The sequence below is a fragment of the Xenia sp. Carnegie-2017 genome, unplaced genomic scaffold, assembly GCF_021976095.1.
Source record: "Xenia sp. Carnegie-2017 unplaced genomic scaffold, XeniaSp_v1 HiC_scaffold_1, whole genome shotgun sequence".
NCBI classification, from domain to species: domain Eukaryota; kingdom Metazoa; phylum Cnidaria; class Anthozoa; order Malacalcyonacea; family Xeniidae; genus Xenia; species Xenia sp. Carnegie-2017.
The window spans coordinates 5889821-5909754 of NW_025813402.1; the positions used below are offsets into that span (position 1 = coordinate 5889821).

At 36.1% G+C, this 19934-nt stretch overlaps 4 protein-coding genes and 1 pseudogene across 5 annotated transcripts; 2 read left to right on the forward strand and 3 right to left on the reverse strand.

Moving 5' to 3' along the window:
• Nucleotides 1-634: 634 nt before the first annotated feature.
• On the reverse strand, nucleotides 635-4816 carry LOC124458708 (L-threonine dehydratase catabolic TdcB-like). The gene is made up of 13 exons (XM_047008551.1): nucleotides 4506-4816; nucleotides 4158-4296; nucleotides 4002-4072; nucleotides 3821-3866; nucleotides 3281-3466; nucleotides 2850-2905; nucleotides 2584-2746; nucleotides 2130-2226; nucleotides 1967-2042; nucleotides 1719-1844; nucleotides 1263-1430; nucleotides 931-988; nucleotides 635-851 (listed from the first exon to the last, which is right to left on the reverse strand). The coding sequence occupies exons 1-13, from the start codon at nucleotides 4814-4816 to the stop codon at nucleotides 723-725; spliced, it is 1626 nt and encodes a 541-aa protein (XP_046864507.1). The 3' UTR covers nucleotides 635-722.
• A 652-nt stretch (nucleotides 4817-5468) lies between these two features.
• LOC124459310 lies at nucleotides 5469-11873 on the forward strand. Its single transcript, XM_047008827.1, is given in 7 exon segments — nucleotides 5469-5973; nucleotides 6410-8076; nucleotides 8463-8828; nucleotides 8904-9505; nucleotides 9507-9714; nucleotides 10006-10239; nucleotides 10617-11873. Coding segments are annotated over 6 exon segments (3240 nt in total). The 5' UTR covers nucleotides 5469-5973; nucleotides 6410-6943; the 3' UTR covers nucleotides 11314-11873.
• On the reverse strand, nucleotides 11412-19262 carry LOC124433411 (cell wall protein PRY3-like). 2 transcript variants are annotated; one of them, XM_046983171.1, is made up of 6 exons: nucleotides 19046-19262; nucleotides 13743-13955; nucleotides 13203-13475; nucleotides 12786-12986; nucleotides 12366-12632; nucleotides 11412-12018 (listed from the first exon to the last, which is right to left on the reverse strand). In XM_046983171.1, exons 2-6 carry the CDS (start codon nucleotides 13933-13935, stop codon nucleotides 11996-11998), a joined length of 957 nt encoding a protein of 318 aa, XP_046839127.1. In that variant the 5' UTR covers nucleotides 13936-13955; nucleotides 19046-19262; the 3' UTR covers nucleotides 11412-11995. The 2 variants fall into 2 exon arrangements, with proteins under 2 accessions (XP_046839127.1, XP_046839136.1); XM_046983180.1 differs by lacking the exon at nucleotides 19046-19262 and having other exon boundaries at nucleotides 13743-13974.
• Nucleotides 14147-15774, forward strand: LOC124459414. The gene is made up of 4 exons (XM_047008864.1): nucleotides 14147-14162; nucleotides 14265-14455; nucleotides 14571-14734; nucleotides 14820-15774. Exons 1-4 carry the CDS (start codon nucleotides 14147-14149, stop codon nucleotides 15772-15774), a joined length of 1326 nt encoding a protein of 441 aa, XP_046864820.1.
• Nucleotides 15995-19034, reverse strand: LOC124433400 (annotated as a pseudogene).
• Nucleotides 19263-19934: the final 672 nt, after the last annotated feature.

Below are 19934 nucleotides of genomic sequence, written 5' to 3' on the forward strand. Positions count from 1 at the left end.
AGCAACGACTATCATCATAAAAAAGTCTTCGCAAGAAAAGGAAATCAAACAAACAAATGAACGATGTGATCAACTACAGACGAACGATTTGTATAACAAAAACCTCAACAAGTGGGGCATTGGTTCGTGGCAGAGTTTATTTGCTTTCTACAATCTTACTTCGAGACATTTCACATTCAATGGCATTCAATGCAATAAATTTTAGAAATGATCAAAAGATCCGTTATAAGTCATATTATTAAGCGTAAAATTTTTACTATGCGTGCATTGCATGTTGTCTCAGCTTGTCTGCATAATCTACGTCCGACAATATAATAATGAAATAACTTAAATGTGGCAGCCAAACGTGTTTAATCGATGAACGAGTCACTAATCATCTTTCATATCTTAATGAGCTTTTCTTGTGACGAAAGAAACCATTATCTTTTTTTGCGATAAAAATTCAGATAGCACAAGCGCGCAAGCATATAAGGAAAATTTTAACAATTGTGCCATCCGAAGGAAGAAGAAAAAATCATGCATAAACTTTACACAAAATTTCATGGCCCGCTCTATTTATGTAGCTTGTTGATTGGACAATATTGCGCCATAGCTTAATTCGTTCTTTCTTATAAATAAATGAGCTTAGACAAGCTTAGCTGTATTGATCTTTATCGTCTGTTTATTACCCACATATATATATAACTGAAATAAACATCAAGTGTATAGTGTTTAGCAGGGCATTATATAGAATGCATGTATGTAGCAGAACGGTCAGTATTCCATACTATATCTTCTTGATAGTGATTGGTTAAGAGTCGTCGAAGATCCAAACCATGCTCTCTGTTTCGTACTTCAGCAATAATTTTTATCTAATCGCAATAGACAGTTTTGTCAGTTTAACAAATACTTATATAGCTGTGACAGAATGCAAACTATATATACATGTACCTGAACACTAAATATGCCAGATGTCATCCAAGCTCTTTCGTGATACAAATCTTTTATGCTGTAATATTCATTGATATGAAATGTCGTACATTGATCACGTGTTTCTCATTGTAAAATAAATGCATTAAAAATCTTTTTTGTTCCTTTTATTCAAATCAAATATTCATGAACGACAAAATACAAGTTCGGTTGCTGAGATGAACAAACCAAGAGCATTGAAAATTTACACTATACAAAAGCATTAAACGAAGGAAAAAACATATAACTGAGTGGAAAAGCTGTTATTTTGCGGACTACACTGATATGTTTCAAGTTTTTCAAAATTTACGTACCTAACTCCAATGGATGCAACCAGTTGCGTTAACTCGGCAATTCCACCTGGTCTGTCTTTAACATTGACGATAAAACGAATCAAGCGACCGTCAGAAGACATCCCCCTTTCGATACAACGGCCGAGCATCGTGGGATCGATATTTCCCCCACACAATGGAACGACAACTCTAAAATAATATTGACACTCAATAACGTTGATTTGCATATACAGCGTTGTATATCACACACATAAGTTAGATGAGTGTTTGATATAGTTCAATGATCTTGTGAAAAGATATTACCAAACATCAAAAAAGCAAAAAATTAAAATGATTCAAAATTTTCTTTACTGTACAAAGTCAGATAAACTTTGAAAAACTATAATGTTATGGAATTTATAAATGTATAATACGGCAATATCACATCAGTCTCGACTTAAGTAGTGACGCTCTGATTGTTTTCCTGTTTTGTGATACCTTTTGCCTTTAAGTTCTGGAAGAAGTCCTGCCAGAAGAGCCGCAAGTCCAGCAGCTCCAGAACCTTCAACAATTGCTTTTTCGTATTCCATCAGTCGAAGTACAGCTATTCCAATATAATCCTCACTGTTAACAAAACAGAAAGCCATAATTATACAAACATAATATTGAAGAGGAACTGTATATTATTAACATGACAAATAAACATGTTAACGTGAAATACAAAGACATTCGTTAAACTTCATTACCTTACAACAACTGTTTTATCCACAAAATTTTTGGCTATTTCAAAGGCGTTTTTACCAACTTTCGGAACACACAGACCTAGGAAAGTGAAATTTTTTTATTTGACACCTGTTTTTACCTATATTTTTGCAAATGACAGTTTTACGTATTAGTGCAAATTATTACCATCAGCAAGAGTCAAAGCGTGATGAGCATCAATTTTCACAGGTCTATCAGCATCTAATGCTGCTTTGAAACTAGGACACATTTCTGATTCAACACCCTGTTGAGACGAAAATGGAATCGAGTTGACGAAAAAATAGTACACGACTTTATTGATGGGATACACACAAAAGCCACATGTGTTGAGTTTTACGGTTATCCTAAGTACCATCGATGAGCAAGTGGTACAAACATTTTACTGAGTTGTCAGCGAGAAAATGGTGCAACTAAACATTCACTTTTGAATTGAATACATGTGATTGATTATACTACCATCGATTGTTTGTTTTTGACCATTCTTACCACAACTGTCATACAACTGTATCCATAAATCATAATTCATACTATTTCATAGGAGTCAGTGTATTATTTTGTTTGTTGACTACACAACGCTCCCCGTGCATTGAAGAAAACTTACAATAACTTGACAATGTGGGTATAAACTTTTGATTGCGACAGCAATTCCTGCTATCAAACCTCCACCACCAACAGGAACTATGATTGCATCGACATTCTCAATTTGCTCGAGAATTTCCAATCCAATGGTTCCTTGACCAGCCAAAATGTGAGGGTGATCGTATCTGTAACAAAAATGCCCAATAGCGTTACAAACAATCACGATTTAATTGATGACAATACTTTGGAATGATTATTGGCAGATCTGACCGCAAAAATAATTCTTACCCGTTAACATACATCATTCCTTCTTCACGTGCAAGCTTGATAGCAAACTCCTTCGCCTGAATGCAAATATGAGACAACATCTTAACATGGACACAAGACCATAATTGTTACATTTAACTACATACAACAGCAATTCCAAAAGTTACACAATAAAACTAAGATTATATAAGAGTTAAAGCGAAGCATCCATTTGATCCAACGCAATCTCATTTTATCAAGGTAGTCATTTAAGGTCGTAAACTTCAGAGCAATTGATTTTCATTCTCTTCATGTTCTTTCACATGTACAGAAAATTTACACCAACGTTCTTTTATATCAGTTTTGATTCTGGTTTTTTGAACATAAGCTTGGTACTTAAGCTTGCAAGTATGCGCAAAATAGTCATCGTAAATACAAATATATAAATATCATTGTTATGAATTTTGACCAACCTCCGCCAAATCATATCCTTTTTGCCAAACCTTAGCACCATAATTTCTGCATTTCATTTCTTTCACAATAGTACAATTTTCTGGCATTACCACAGTCACAGGAATATTCAAAGATTTTCCATGATATGCCAAAGCTAGAGCGTGGTTACCGGCTGAAGCAGCTATAACTCCTTTCTGTTTTTGCTCCTGGGAAAAATATGCAGTATAATTGCCTCAATATATAATGGTCGCGATTTATTCACTTATCACAATTATGTGATTCCTTCAACTTGGCAAACGAGACGATAAAGTGAATGATTTTATCCCGACCTTATCATTACATGTTTGTGGATTAAGATCGTCCAGGAAGGTGTAGTTCTGAATATCAACAAACAACAGTCCTTATCAGGATTGCGCTAGCCTAGACGATCTAAGTCCGACAAATATGCAAATTAGAAAAGATGAGAAAATTGTGATCCTCTTGCATGTTTTGGCAAAATACTGTCACATCAATATTGAGAAAATTCTTTTCATATCGAAGTAAAAATAAAAATCCCTTACGTTTGTAAGGAGAAGTAGTGTGTTTCTTGCTCCACGTTCCTTAAAACTGAAACATTAACAAATGACAAATGTAATAAAAAAAATTACTTATTTCAAAGTAAGGTTTTCATGTTTTTATGACAATAAGAAATTAGTGCAGTTCTAGACATCAGCAGAAGACGAAAAAGATGTTTATACTTACCTTCCAGTAGCATGACAAAACTCCTTCTTAAAATACAAATCGATGTCTTCGAGTTCGGGTATGGTGGTTTTCTGAAGTAAAAATATTTCGCAGCGATGAGGTTTCGTTTGAATTTTGATTGAGAACTTTATCATTGCAGTAATAAAATTCTTGTACCTCACAAGGTGATTTCACTACTCCTTTGCGAATTCTATATGCAGCAGCAGCAACATCCTCAAACGATATAGCGAACGGTTGATCCGATTCGCCAGAAATACTCAAGTTTCGAAGATAATCTCTGTAAGAAGTGATTTTGCTTCATTGCATTACTACATCATGATCATGATCATCATGATAATTCAACCAAAGTACATAAAGGGGATTATTTAATTTTATCTTGAACGTGTGAAGAAAAACATTTCAATATTTCCATGAAAAAAGAAATGGAAAAAAAAATTAGAATTACATGAACATGCATATGATCCCTTCATAACAGCAAGTCAGCAATATTATTTATATTGATACCTCAAACGTGCTGACAAAGCAACAGGTCTCTCAAAGTCATCTGCAGCTTCTACCGCTTCTTTCATTAACAAATTAGCGCGACTTAAATCATGGAGATCATACTCTTGTATACTCCTGCTCATTCTCCTCAACGGCTTCGAGAATCTGCGCTTTAACTTGAATGGATTTTTGATGAAATCGAAACCTGGCTCAGAGATAGTATCCGGGAATTCCTCTTCAAAATTAACCCTAGATGGCGCCAAGACAGGGTTGGATGCAGATTCCTCTATTTGTGCAACACTGTTGCTATCTTCAGTCTTATTTCTTTTCATTTGTAAAGAGCGAATAATTTCAATTCAAGAAAGCGATAAAACATGACAATTGTTACGTCAATTATGGTTAATTAGTAGTAACATGATCAAAATTTAAATAGCGCGCGCGATTAATTAGTTTAATTGACGTCTAAAATCTACAGTACAAGTAAATAAAAAAAAATACGACAAGACACGAATCCTTTACCGGCTCTGACAATTTTAATAAATGCACAATAAAACACTTTCGACAATGAAAATGATGCTGGTCGGCCTCGGTGTATTTTCTGTACGACAAGAAAGAACAAGGGCCGTTCTTTTAAATACAACAGAAAAATTACATATGATAATGAGAGAACATTAAATGAAAAGCTTTGCCATGTTTGAAATTTCAAATGTCAAATAGGAATGTATACTTTCCCATTTTTATTTTATGAATAAATAACACACAACATATTTTCCGAGTCTTTCTGATGAAACCAACTGTGGACAAGCCATAATAAGAATTGTTTTTTTTTATCTTTTTCACAATAGCTTCTCAGCAGCGGGCGAAATTTCGCGTCTATCTGAACTTGATCAAGAATAGTATAGGTGAACATTGGAGGGAAGCTAAGGTTGTCTAATCTTGTCTTGTTTTTGTTTCGAAAGCAAAAATATTAACCAATTTTTTAATTTTTGTAATGTGTTTCCAATAAATAAAATGAGTGAGACAAAGTTTTGATTTACCGTTAACCATTTCAATGACCCTACAAAGAACTCTCTACTCTGTAAGTGGAAGCACACATAACAACAATTCACAAAATTCTTGTGCTTGATCACCCGTCCCTCGATCTCGATAACAAAGAAAGAAATAAGAAATATGACTTCGGTAGAATTCATTTCATTGCACACAGTAATGCGAAATATGGCACTCGTCAAAGGAAATTGTTACGATACGGATAACCATTCGATGTAAATTAATTTAGAACCACTTTTTGTATGAAGTCAGTGGAAAGACACGAAAGTGAAAGCAAGATTTGCAAGACGAAAATAGTAGCAATTGCACAAAATTGTCTGCGAATCTAGTCGCTCAACAGAAAGAAGTACCTGGTTATATTCTTATACGACTGCATTAAAATATACTTGAATGGTGAGCCAAATGCAGACGGACATCGGATGGATGATAAAGAAAATGAAAGGTACGGCTACAATATGTAGTATAACGAACTGTTATGGCTGTGATCGTTTGGCTACGACATGAGAATTTGGCTCTATCATTTGCTTTTCGAATGATTTAGTTCTTTATGTTTTGAGTGTTTGCTCTACACAGCTTCTTTATTTTCCGTTGTTGAATGTTCCATGTGTTCTCATGTACATATAGAATGCAATTCATTTCATTGTATGCATTCCAAGGTAAATTTAGTGCTTTAATAGTTTGTGTATTTGTACACCTTTTCATTACTTTGCGTTATTCTGTGTATTCTATTTGGATCAAAATAATGATCTGTCAACATTACGAATGGGTAATTGATATATCATATTTAACCAAATACTTATTACTTACAAAATGTATTCGAACCAATTTTAACGATCGTAATTTTAATAATAATTCTAAGCAAGTTTATGCAACTTTAGGTTTGATGATTGGCTGAGAAAATTTGGCAGCGCGTTCGACAGTGGAGATCTGGAAGCTGCTGAGTCTTACGTGACATCAGCTCTAAAACTCGTCCACGGTAAAGCAGGGCAAATAAAGAAAGCAAAAAAATGTTTCAAAAGTCTGGGTAGTGTTTACTTGGAATATGGAAAAAAATATAAAAATGGGGAAGATTTTGCCAAGGCAGTGGCCTTATACAATGCGGCACTGTGTAGGCTGCAAGATGAGGAAATCCAGCAAAAAGAAACGCTGCTTTTGCTCATTAAAGAAACAGAAAAACAGTTTCTTAAGAATGTCCTTTCTACAAACTCAAAAATAGATGTCCCTGCATTTGAAAACGATCTTCAACACAAAGCTTTACTGACAAAATTCGTGAACACTGCAAGCGGGTCTTGTGCAATATCGATTCCAATTCAGGTTTTGAAATAAAGCTATTACATCCCGACAAACGTGTGCCTTCTGAGAGAGAGAGAACCACTTTGGTTCGGTCGCTATTTCGAGATATTGCTGATGGAATGTGTGATGTTGTTCGAACGTTGCTGGAAGAATGCAAGTCAATGTTAGGAAGTGCACCTTGTTGCTATGCTGTCATAGGATTGGGGTCCTTGTCTAGACAGGAAATGACACCATATTCTGATTTGGAGTTTGCGATTCTTATTGAGGAAGGCAAGAATACGGAGAAAAACATAGCGTACTTTCGTCATTTGACACATTACTTACACATAAAAGTAATTAATCTTGGTGAAACCATTTTACCATCGATGGGTATCGTCTCGCTAAACGATTTCTACTCAAAAGATGAGTCCCGAAAGTGGTTCTACGATGATGGACCGAGGGGGTTCTGCTTCGATGCAGCCATGCCGTGGGCAAGCAAAATGCCTCTGGGGAGAAAGAAAACAGAACATAAAGATGCTCTTGAGCTTATAAAAACACCAACAGAAATGGCCGCTCTACAGTCTGAGCAAATTGCTATCAAGGAAGGTTATCACTTGGCGGATGTCATGGTATCTTCGTTGTTGATTACTGGTGACGAAGAACTTTTTCAGGAATATGAAATGAAAATCAAGGAAAATCTGCAAACACCATCTAAATGTGGAAATTCTTGGACAAATGGATCGCGAAGGGGATTTTTCTCTTTGCACGAGGCGTTGCACAATTTTGACATGAACATCGATTCGAACGAGGAAGGCAAGGCGTTTAACGTGAAAAAAGACCTCTATCGTTTTCCCAGTTTGATCGTCAGCAGTCTATCTTTGTATTTTAACTTGAATACTCGGGTACCTTGGAATGCCGTAAAAGAGATGAACGAAAAGAACTTGATTAACAACGAGGAGGCACACAATCTGCAATTTGCACTTGCCATTGCATCAGAGTTTAGACTGCGGTCATATTTAGCTAACAAATCACAACGAGAAAGGGTTACGACTCTAATGTCAGATGTTGTTGAAGCAGAAGTTAACATAACATTAACTGGCCAAGTTGAAAAGTTGAAAATGGATGAAGTCATTCACCTTTCAAACACTGATGTCATCACACGTTTTTTTATGACTGTTTTACCTCTTCAGAAAGCTGTCCGAACATTGCTGCTCAACGAAAGCTCACACAGACATAGAAAATTTACCACAGAAAATAATCTTTTCGATGAAAGGTTCGTGTTAACATTTCTTTCGTTCAAACTGAAGCCAAGAATTGTGCAACGGTTTCTCTGCACTGGGTGCAGCAAACTTGAGATTTCAGCGAAGTCCAGTCACATTTTGTCTAGTTTGGAGATTAAAATAAACTCAATTGTGATGTGAAGGAGTGTGGTTGTGTGATGCGCAACCAAATTATCAAGACTGACTCGAAGAAAATATTTTTGAAATAAAAAAGACGATCGCTCGCTACTACGATGTATTTGCTCAATCTAACTAACACAATTTACCGACTTGCTTAATTAATGAAGCACAAGACTTTCCCCAGAATTGTGATTGTTCTTTTTGCAAGCAATAAATGTTACTTTTGCTATAGCTTTAACTCCAACTTAATCTATTTTAGAGCCGAGATCAGAGCAAGTATCTATATCCGTCTGATGGATTATGAGAAAGCAAAGTCGTGTCTTGAGGAAGCTGTTTCTGAAATCGAAAACAAATTTAATGAACCCTTCACAGAAACTCCGACGTTTTTTGAGAAACTTTCCAAGTTAGGACATGTTTATAGCCTCTTGGGATACAAGCAAAAAGCAGTTCATTGTCACGAGAAAGCAGCAAGATTACTCAATGCAAAATACAACGGTGAAATTACGGCAAATTCACACTTTGCAAATTCGTTATTTGAGCTTGGCAATTCGTATATGTCAATTGAGAGTACAAGAAAGCCCTTGACTTTCATCTTGAAAGTTTATCCACAAAAAGGCGATATATGGTGAAAACACAGCCGCCATTGATATAGTAACGTCCTTTCAGGGAGTTGCAGCTGCATTCTTAGCAAATAGTGATCTCTTGCAGGAAGAGTCTTCTATGAGAAAGCGATGGATATGATCAATGATATTGGGAAGTGGAGCATTCCCATTCATTATTGCACAACGTTGAACAGTTTGCTTGCAGTGTATACATTGTATGGAGACATCCAAAAAGCTTTAGACAATTATGAAGAGCTTTATCGGATTATGCTTTCATTATACGGAACAGGTGTAGTACATCCCAACTTGTCTGCATCGCTAAGCAACGTCGCGTTGTGCTATCATGGAGCAGGCAACACTGAGCAAGCTGTGATACTTTATGAGCATGCGTTGTCTAATGCACGACAACTGTACGGTCACATGGACGCACATCCGGATATTGCTGATCGTCTGTACAATCTTGGGCATATGTACTTGCACTTAGGGGATTGTGTGAAGGCCATCAATTACATTGAAGAGGCTTTGAAAATGCAACGTTTGCTGTGTCGCGGACTACCATTATGCCCAGAGGTTGCTATGGTACTTCGTAGTCTTGGTATGGCTTATAGAAAGAACGAAGAAATTTCATTGGCAAAGAAAGCCTATGAAGAGTCATTGCAGATGTTCCGTTTGATTCATGAAGATGATTTTGCAAATAGGTAATACAAATCTTTTTACATTAACTCTTTACTTCCCAAGATTTTTGTTTGACTTTTCGATGGTTTCCTTGATGTTACCATACTGTAAAGCTGGGAGAGAAAGGGTTGAAGCTCATAAAAACCAGCATTTAAAATTAGGGAGTGTTGAACATGGCAACGGTCATGAGAAACAGAGACAGATTGGCTATTTCTTGGGAAAGATGTTCTTGAGGTTTGACTAAATATTTTCGTAAATGATAAATAAATCGTAATACTTAGTTTGTAGTACCAGGAGAAAACGTTGGTCAAGACATAGAACCGTTCATTGTTGTAAAACTTTCATGTTTCATCGCAACAAAAAATACCCATTTTACACAACACAAACCAACTCAAGGTTGGTTTCACACTTCAGGTCATGTAGTTGTATGTGCAACTCGCATTTCAGAGCTATTAGAAATTATTGGATCGAAATTATATTTTGACAATTTATGAGTATTGGACTGGGTACATTTCTCATTCACAGAGATGTATGTAAAGCCTTGATGGATCTTGGCTACATTCATGTTGATATGGAAGATTTTCACAAAGCGATGGCATATTTTGAAGAAGCATGTCAGACATTTGAGAAGATATATGAGCACAGCGAACCACTTGACGATTTTGCGGAATGCTTGAACAGTTTGGGTCGTGTCTATCGACAGCTCGGGTTCAACGAGAAAGCCTTTGAGAGCTGCTCTAGAGGACTGGAAATGATAAGGTAAGTTTAAGAGACAAAAGAAAATAGTTCAGTACATGGTGCACAAGAAACTACAGTAAACACAATCCTTTTCTTGATGGAAAATTCACGATTGTAAACACAGACTAAAAAAGTTGTTTTTACAATAAAAGAAATGACACATAACGTGTAAAGTTGACTTTTTACCTTTAAACAATGACAACTGAAAGAAAGGATTTGCAGAGTTATCTTACTTCTAAAATGTTTGATAATGATGTATAATGTTGCATTTAGTTACAATTTTGAATAATGGGTCTCTGTGAACAGGTCAATTGAAGTTTTTTTATGCGGCTTCTAAATTCATGTTGTCGAACAATAGTGCGCACGCATGTAACAACGCAGCTCATATTCATATTTAGTGAAAGCAAACTGGAACCTTTGGCATATTCTTTGGCCGAGACGATGGTGGAATCTTTAGAAATATTACGACAAACGGATTGGTCATCATCGGTTGATCTTGCAGAAATTTTGCACAACTTGGGAGTAACGTTCATTAAGCTGGGAAGATTCGATGAGGCGCAGTCACATTTAGAAGAAGCACTTGCTCTGTATATGTCCATTCAAGGCGAAGACAAAGCAAACTCGGAAATGTCGCAAACTTTGACGAACCTTGGTTATCTTCACTCACTTCTTGGAAACCTGGACGATGCACTAAACTATCTAAAACAGTCTCTTGACATGAAGTACATTTTATACGAAGCAAACACGTCACACCCTAGCATTGCAGAGACTCTTGGCTACATAGGCAACGTATATTATCAACAGGAGGAGTACAAAAATGCTATTTTGTATATTCAGCAAGCTTTGGACATGTTAAAAGACGCCGAACAGCCGTGCAATAAAGAGATTGCTCTAAACCTATGCAATCTTGGTCAAGCATACGAATATCTTTCCGACATTCCTGCTGCCCTTGCTTGCTATGAGAAAGCTTTGCCGATGATGCTTGAATTGTATGGTGAATTACACGAGTCGACTCAAAGAATCCTTGAAAGCCTGAACGAGATACATCAGCATCCTACTATTGCTGTAAATGCAGCGACGAGTGATTCTCATTAACTCTCGCTGCTCTCGACTTCTCAAGCGGTCAAAGTCGGGGGATTTTGTTTATGAGCATCTTTAACACATGTATTCTTAAAATTACAAAACAACTCAACTATAGCGTCCGAAGTCATAATTTAATTTTTACACATATGCACTATTCAAAACGAGTTACTCGTTGTGTTAAGTTACCATTTTTCTAGTGAATATAGACACACTTATGTGCAAGAATACAAGATAAAAAGTTATCATTGTAAATACTTCAATTGCTGTATGTCTAAATAGAAGTGTTTACTCTATCTAAGGAATTGCTTGAAATATTTAACGTTGCCACAAATTTTCTCGTGTACGGTGATAGTCAGTGACATGGCCAGCCCGCAAATTTCGTCCTGCTATGTAAATTTTTCTGTATTCAATCATTGTAAAAACAATAGATTTCTATAGAAATGAATAATGATAATGATCTGACATTTACATAGCACGGCCAAATTTGCGGGCTGGCGCTACGTCACTGGTGATACTGTAACTTGTCTAACTGTATTTGCTAGCAATTATCATCAAGATTTCAACCTCTTCAATGTGTTTATAGTGCGTAAGAAAATAATTATTTACTAACAACCCAAATCATTAGGTGATCAAAAACAGAATTTAATTATTAAAACGTGAACATGTAACCAATGACCCAATGATGGAGATTTTTTCATAGAATAACACATGAGCAACCTGTAAATATATGTAAACAGGATAAAACGACAATTCCGTTTTTACAAATAACATGAGTAACTGCAATCTGCTGATATGATGGAATCAAAATTGAAACTGCGCAATGCGTAGTTTTGATTTTTACAATTAGTTGTCAAACCGTTTGTTTGCTAATTTTTCACGTTGCTTGTTGCCAATTCACGCTTGCATTAAAATGCACAAATTTGGAATCAAAGTATAAGTTGAGAATAATTAAATGCTATATTGTTCAAATATAAATATTGTACTGATGCTTCATGCTGAAAAATACTTTCTGAGCAAGTAGTAGCATATGAAATCATCGCAACAGTTAAAATAAGAGACATTACCTTGATTTCCGCCACTAATCGCACTACCTTTAGTTTTAACATTTTCTGCAAACTTTCCTTGAACATTACCCGCCGGTGAATACCTGGCAACAACAAACTGTGCACCAGAGCTTGACACAGCTTTTCCTGCTCCTATGTGCGTGCTTTCTGCCCACACTACCTGGGTAAAATGTCCGGTATTCGAGCTGAATCTGGCATTTCTGTAATTATATCGACTTTCCTCTTCGTACCACATATCCGTAGTTTTCTTCCCGGTTAATTCAGCACCTATATCATAGTGTATGTTCGTTATGTAATTACAAACGACAATTTGCGTCAAGTATGGTTAAATGATTAAAAAATTAGTTCAATTAAAATCTTAAGTACCACACGTACCTATGATTAAAGATTTAATTTACTTTTCCCGGAAATTGATCTTACCTGACATATATGCGATGTTTTCTCCAAAATCTCCCGTTCCATGCTGTATTTTGTTTTGTTTTGCAAGTTGTTTGGCCCACTGTTCTGCTCCCGATGCTAATTTTGACGACCATTGTAGTGGTTGAGCACCATGTTGACGTCGATATTGGTTGTGACTTTCCAGTATGTCTTTCTTGAAATTTCCCGGCTTGCTAGCTGATGCTAAACAGAAGTTTTTAAACACAATGGCTTAAAAATCTACAAAACAGAGCACCCGGTTTTGCCAACAAATTATTCGAATTAAAAATAATAAATTTTAAAACTCCAAATACAACTGGTATAAAAACACAACAACAGCCGCTGTATCAGTTACATTGTTACATTTCTAGACATTATGCAAATAAGATGCGCACACGTTTCAATGTCAGAACAAAATACCTGCATTTCTATCAGCGTTGGTCAATTTTGATCCTTTACGCTTGACATTTTCAGGAAAGTGTCCAATAACATTACCAGCAGGAAAATATCTTGCAACAACAAAATGGGCTCCGCTACGAGCCGTTGCCATCGCCACGCCAAATTCATGTGAGCCAATCCAGATTAGTTGGGTAAAATGACCAGTTTTTGACGAGAAAGAAGGATTATTAAAACGATAATCCTTGATTTCTTCGTACCACATTTCGGCGGCACGTTGACCTGTAAGATCTCCTCCTGAATGCGAGAACATAAAATTTTACAGAAGAAATCATTGAATGTGTGTGTCTTGTAAACAACGCAAACAAAGGTCGTTAACAAACAGAAGAATCTCTATTTTAGGCACACATTAATTTTACGATATCAGGTCAGTGTGTGCTAATCGCAGCAGGACACAAGCAAAAATTCCGATATAGGCAAAGGAGAATCCGAGAATCTTGGAGCCATCAAATTTTACAGACACCAACACAGACTTGCAGAAAAACAAATTGTTTGTCATAATACCTGACTTATATGCAATATTCTCGCCTTGATCACGAGAGCTGAAATGTTGCATGACTCCCCTCCGTGCTAAATCTTTGGCCCATTTGTCGGCATCATTGGCAAGTTTTGACGACCATTTCAGGGGGGGAGCACCATGATCACGACGGTACTCATTGTGCGCATCCAAGCAGTCTTTTTGAAACTTGTTGGGCATTTTTTAAACAATTCTGTCTCCTGAATTGAAGGAAAGCATTTGACCGAATTGAAAAAGCCACAATAGGCCTTTTGCAGCTAGAGGTCACGTGCTTAGATAACGCCATACAGGAGAGCACGCTTTCCATTAAACAATGGCGAGTACAAGGCAATTTAATATGTAAAGTAAATTTTCTTTGTTTTTGTGGCGATTTCGGCTAGACAACACTAACATGGCGTCGAATCAAGGTATGTGACAAGCAAAATTTTTCATCAATTCTTTTTCTTGACTTTTAACTGAAAAGGAGTAAATTTTCACTCATTCTCGAAGATTCCGCAAGTGTTCAAAATAAACTTCAGTGCTCAGCGACTTTAAAGCCAAAAAAAGATCAAGTTACCACTGTTGTGTGCCTCTATGTAATGGAGATTCCAGATATCACCAAGACCTGAAGTTCCATCGCATTCCAAGTGCCAATGACGGCAAAGAAACCCGTAAACTTTGGCTGGTCAAAATACGAAGAGACGAAGGGCCTGATTTCAAGGTAGCTTTGTATTATTATAAAAAAAGCTCTTGCATATTTCTTCAGTGAATCTTAGATAGTGCATCATTTGTAAATAAATACGCACTAATGCTATGTTTTGTTTTAACTTTATAAGATATCAAGCAGCACAAGGGTTTGCTCGAGACACTTTTTAGAGGACGATTACCTACATCCTGATAATGCAGGACGGTGTTTATTAAAAAAAGGGTCTGTTCCCAGCCAATTTGACTGGTCTTCAATGACTCCAAAAAGAAGAAAACTAATTCGCACTTGTACTGGGTATGCGGAATTGTCAATAATAAGTTTATATTATTGCCTTCACCTGTACCTTGTTTCTTAATGATTAAAATGTTATTTGCTTTAGAGGGACACAAACTGAAGAAACTGCAATTGAAGAAACTGGCAGTGAAGTGTGCACAGTCGATCCTTTGCTAAAAATGCAAGAAGAGTTGGAAGGATTAAGATTGGAGGTAATTCTGAAAACCCAAGAATTAAAAAAAAGTAAGGAAGAAACAGCTTCTGTTATGGAAGAAATGAATGCATTCAAGGCCCAAGCACATAAAGAAATTGAAAATACCAAGAAGGCTGCCGAGGAGTTAGCACTATCCAAATTTGGTTTAGAAAGATTTTCAACTAACAATGACTTAGTCAGATTCTACACAGGATTTGTTTCTTATGAACACATTAAGGCTTTTTATGAAATCATAAAACCAACTGCTGAGAGAATGACCTATTGTTATGCTACAGGAGATAGAGAAAGTCGTCCAAAAGCACAAACCATGCTAGTTATAGACGAGTTGTTTATGTTCCTGGTTCGTATTAGATTGGGCTTATTTGAGCAAGACCTTGCTCACAGATTTAAAATACATATATCCACTGTTAGCCGAAAAATAGTTACATGGAGCAATTACTTATATTTCATGTTGGGATGTCAAGTAATCTGGCCTTCTAGGGAAAATGTCAATAATTACATGCCCCAGTGTTTTCGTAGGCTTTACCCAAGTACTAGAGTTATAATAGATTGCACAGAAATTTTCGTACAAACTCCCAGCTCCTTATTATTACAGTCACAATTATACTCAAGCTATAAAAGCAACACTACCCTTAAAGGTTTGGTTGGGATCTCTCCTCATGGGGCAGTCTCTTTTGTATCTGGGTTATATACTGAAGCAATCTCAGATAAAGACATAACTAGGTGTTGTGGCATCTTAGATTTAATTGAGGAGGGAGATTCAATAATGGCAGACAAAGGTTTTGATATAGAATATCTGTTATTAGAAAAGAAAGCAATACTTAATATTCCCCTTCTTAGAGAGTAATGTTCAGTTTACTCAAAATGATGTTCAAAACCAAAGAAATTGCAAGTGTCGCATACATGTGGAAAGGGCTATCGAAGGATAAAAGAGTATCATATTTTTGATTCTGATATACCACTTAATTCATTGGGGTCAATTAATCAAATATACACAGTTGCATGTTTGCTTACCAATTTCCAAGGCCCACTAATTTCTGATCCTAGTAAGAATTAACAATTGTAAATATTGGATTACAGTTGTCTTGTCAAAAAGAATTAAATGTAGCTAAAAAACATGTAACAGACTATGACTATGAGAATAAAAGAGATTTTCACAAAATTGTAGAAAATTATCACAAGTTTACGACAATCACTTTAAAAAATATTGAAAATAAAAACCATCAACCTCATTTTTTGCCTCTTGAAAAAAGTCTTTGTTAAATTTAATCCTATTGCAAACAAAATGTGTGTCACTTATGTAGCTAAAAAAGTCACACCACTCAAGACCTGTCAAAGCTAACTGACACTGTACTTGGTAAAAGTAAATATCAGTGTTCTTCAAAATAAAGCCATTTGTAGCCACATTTTTTGAAAGATATCTAACATTAGCAAAGTCATTTTCACCTTCCTTGACAACTTTGATTTCCAACAATCCAAAAGGGTTGCAACAACTCTCAGCTGCTTGTAGGTCATATACCAATCAGTCTGGACTGCAGCCCAACCAAGGACATCTGGGATGAATAATTAATCCAGAAGGAAATAGATTCATAGACCCATTCTTAGCAACATTAGCATAGGCCATTGCAGCTGTAGATTCTAAATCAATGCCTCTTTTCATAGCTGCAGTTATGACATGACGAGATGGATTGAGCTGTTTTACAAGATTTTCAAAATCCCTCGACCGTCTTGCAACAATCCCAAACTTACTTGCTGTGATTCTTTTACTTCTTAACATATGCCACAAACTGTTTGCACTTTGAGTGATTGTTTTCTCTTGGATATCAAGTGACTCTTCTTGAGTAATCATTATAGCATCTAAAGAAGCTTGTTGTTGCTTTGTGAGACAACTGGAACAATTATTCTTAAATCTCATTTCCGCTAAAGCCAATGGTAGTGTTGGAAAGTTGGTACAACTGAAATCATTGATAACATAGTCTTGAGAGAGCTTTTGCTGGTAAGAAAGAACACATCCTTTAGGAACTTCTCCAAATTTACTTTGCACAAGTGGGATACTTGCAAGGTTCTTTTCACTTGGTAGTATACTTGCTATTAATGGTTTGCTTTCAAAATCATCAAAATTTTCTTTTGTCATTGGTAAATAAACATTTGAAGGTGAATATAGTGTGCTTTTAATAAATTTGGTGAAATTAGCCCCTGCTCTTGGTTTTTTGACAAGCACATCTTGAATCTTCTTCTGTTCTATCTTTTTTCCTCTGGGTACACTCCATCTTTGAGGCATACTAGTGCATGTCAATGAATCGGGCAATGAGCGAAGACCTAGCTGTTTGCAATGGGCTAGAAAGAACAGCAATCCAACGACATGATGGCAGTATCCCCCAACACCAGCTACACATGAACACCTTGCAGAAATTGAACTGTTAACAATGTTGATCTTGGTTTCAAGTACATGTGGAGGCTCATTTTTCTTCATTGATCGATAGCATTGAGCATTTATGACAGCTAAATCATCCTTGGTTGTAACTGACAAAAGAATATTAAAATTTTTATGAGATCAAATTAATCACACTCTGAAAGTAAGCTTAGTAACTAAAGAAAACGCGAACAATGATTGGCAATTTACCTTTCATTTCATGTAAATATCCAGGTTCAGCAAAAAACTTGTAGGCCTTTGCGGTACTCTGACATCCTGACAACTCTTTTGCATACTTCTCGACAAATGCAAAAGTCAAGTTAGGAAGAGAACTTATGTCTTTACTTTCGGTACACGAATCATCTGGAGAAGCATGCATAAAAACATGAAAATACATTAGATTAATCATTAATACCTTCCCCAAAGCCAAATCTCCTACTTGTGATTCATTTTTCGATTAAAAAAAGTCAAGAAAAAGAATTGATGAAAAATTTTGCTTGTCACATACCTTGATTCGACGCCATGTTAGTGTTGTCTAGCCGAAATCGCCACAAAAACAAAGAAAATTTACTCTACATATTAAATTGCCTTGTACTCGCCATTGTTTAATGGAAAGCGTGCTCTCCAGTATGGCGTTACCTAAGCACGTGTCCTCTAGCTGCAAAAGGCCAATTTACATCAACCCCTGAACGGAATTTTTAAATCACCAAACATGACGCAACCAATAAGCTTACAACATGTGGCAATTACCTGAAAAGACTGGGGCGAGTCATTACTAAATTATGCGATGAGTCATTAGTACACTGTAAGAGTCAGTTTTCTCTCACGCAGAAGCATGTTGATGAAGCGCTTACGTCAAGTTTGCCTCGTGAGATTGCATATGCCTGAATTGGAATCTGTGCTTTATTTGTCATGAATATTTTTTGAATTTGTCAATAATTTTTCGACGTACTTCAGCGGTGATTATAATGTACGTAAGAACACTGTATATGCTCACATGACGGACGGGCAAACAAAGAATGAAAAAGCAACAAAGGCTGGTGTATTTATGCAAATCTCAAACAACCAGCAAAATGTAGCCGGATACGCACTGCCTTCCTTATTTTCATTTCAATTTACAAACAAGAAACAAATTTTAAAGAGAGCTTTATGATAAAAACATAACTTCAACCAATCATGATCAAAGTTGCACCATTGCAGAAGAAGAAACTACTTCATCTGCCTGCTTACACCATTCAAATAATATTACAACAAAAATAGACATATCATCTGATGCGTAGATATTATAACGACGATAATCGATATTGGATATTTACAGTGAAGCATGCATTGTTTCACCTTTTAATATATAATAAACCTCAGCGGTGTTCCTATTGAAGATAGTTGTTTTTTCAAACTGTTCGATTAACGCCACAAGTCAAAACAAAATGCTGCACGCAGTTTAATCTTTGAAAGGATCACGATAATGACCATGTGCGGCGATCATTTTATGTACATTTTAATAAGGTTTCAAATAGGTTTCTTGTTAAAGTCAAAATATGTAACAATTACAAACGTGTGGCTTACGATCACGTAAACTTTATCGAAACTTGTGACGAAAAGCCAAAAGAACTATGGCCCTAAATAAATATTCTAAGGGGCGCAAGTCTCAAGATCATCTTTCTAAATCATGATCTACGAAACATCTATAGTTGTTAACACTTACTTGTGCTGACAGCTTATGATCTCCCAAAGTTTTAGACGAAATATTTCAAATCAGCTTCGTTAAAAATGCTGCCGAGTTTTATTTCGTAATAAAGTCGCATCTCGTGATTATTCGTTTTAAATGATCCGAGACTTTCAGACAGGAAATTCGGTTTAATATATGCGATGTGTTTCCGATCGGGCAACACTTCTTAAAAAAATGAGTATGTCGTAGACAGAGACAATGCAAGCAAATATTTTCAACCAATTGGTTGCTTTATGGGGATGACAAGAGGTTAGAGGTTATTCAAGAACCTGTAGCAACTTTCGCCCACATGATCAAAACACAGAACAAATATTTATACACATCGACAATGGGCAGTCCATCATGTTTCATTTGAAACAGCTTTACCTTCACTAACTCATCTAAAAAATTTGCTTTACTATTCATGTAAAAAGTATAATGAAAGGTGTGTTACGAGTGGGCTGGTTTTTGAATGCAATACATAGTTATAAACTTATCAATCTAAATTAATCTACTCGATCGCAAAGTATGTTCAAAAATTACTCAATAGTATACACATGTCAAGCTCATATTTGTGTTTCACTTCAATTTATCCAGTGTTTAACCTTTATATTCCAACCTTTGAACAAGGCTGGTTAACCCCCTTTTTACATTTTAATCAAATAAAGAACAGCAAGCAAGGTCAGAAAAAAATGTTCATTGTTACACCTTATAAATTTAACCAATCAGAAAAGATCTTCCGTTGTCTTGTTGAATTTTTCATGCTTTAACAATGGAACGACTAAGAGCCACCTTAGGGCCTGTTTATATGGAGGCGAGCTGGCCTGGATAGCGAGCTAGCCCGATGAATTCAAGGGATTGAAAAGAGCCAAAACTTCAAGGTTAA

What these genes read in the sequence shown, in the direction of transcription:
- LOC124458708 (XM_047008551.1), bottom strand. Translation starts at nt 4,816, where the DNA reads ATGAAAAGAAATAAGACTGAAGATAGCAACAGTGTTGCACAAATAGAG. An exon ending in CGCTTTGACTCTTGCTGATG is followed by an intron (nt 2,043 to 2,129) that starts GTAATAATTTGC and finishes TCACTTTCCTAG; the next exon opens with GTCTGTGTGTTCCGAAAGTT. An exon ending in GATAAAACAGTTGTTGTAAG is followed by an intron (nt 1,845 to 1,966) that starts GTAATGAAGTTT and finishes TTTTGTTAACAG; the next exon opens with TGAGGATTATATTGGAATAG.
- LOC124433411 (XM_046983171.1), bottom strand. Translation starts at nt 13,935, where the DNA reads ATGCCCAACAAGTTTCAAAAAGACTGCTTGGATGCGCACAATGAGTAC. An exon ending in GAATATTGCATATAAGTCAG is followed by an intron (nt 13,476 to 13,742) that starts GTATTATGACAA and finishes TCTCGCATTCAG; the next exon opens with GAGGAGATCTTACAGGTCAA. An exon ending in CAACGCTGATAGAAATGCAG is followed by an intron (nt 12,987 to 13,202) that starts GTATTTTGTTCT and finishes ACTTCTGTTTAG; the next exon opens with CATCAGCTAGCAAGCCGGGA.
- LOC124459414 (XM_047008864.1), top strand. An exon ending in ACGAAGGGCCTGATTTCAAG is followed by an intron (nt 14,456 to 14,570) that starts GTAGCTTTGTAT and finishes TAACTTTATAAG; the next exon opens with ATATCAAGCAGCACAAGGGT. An exon ending in CTAATTCGCACTTGTACTGG is followed by an intron (nt 14,735 to 14,819) that starts GTATGCGGAATT and finishes TATTTGCTTTAG; the next exon opens with AGGGACACAAACTGAAGAAA.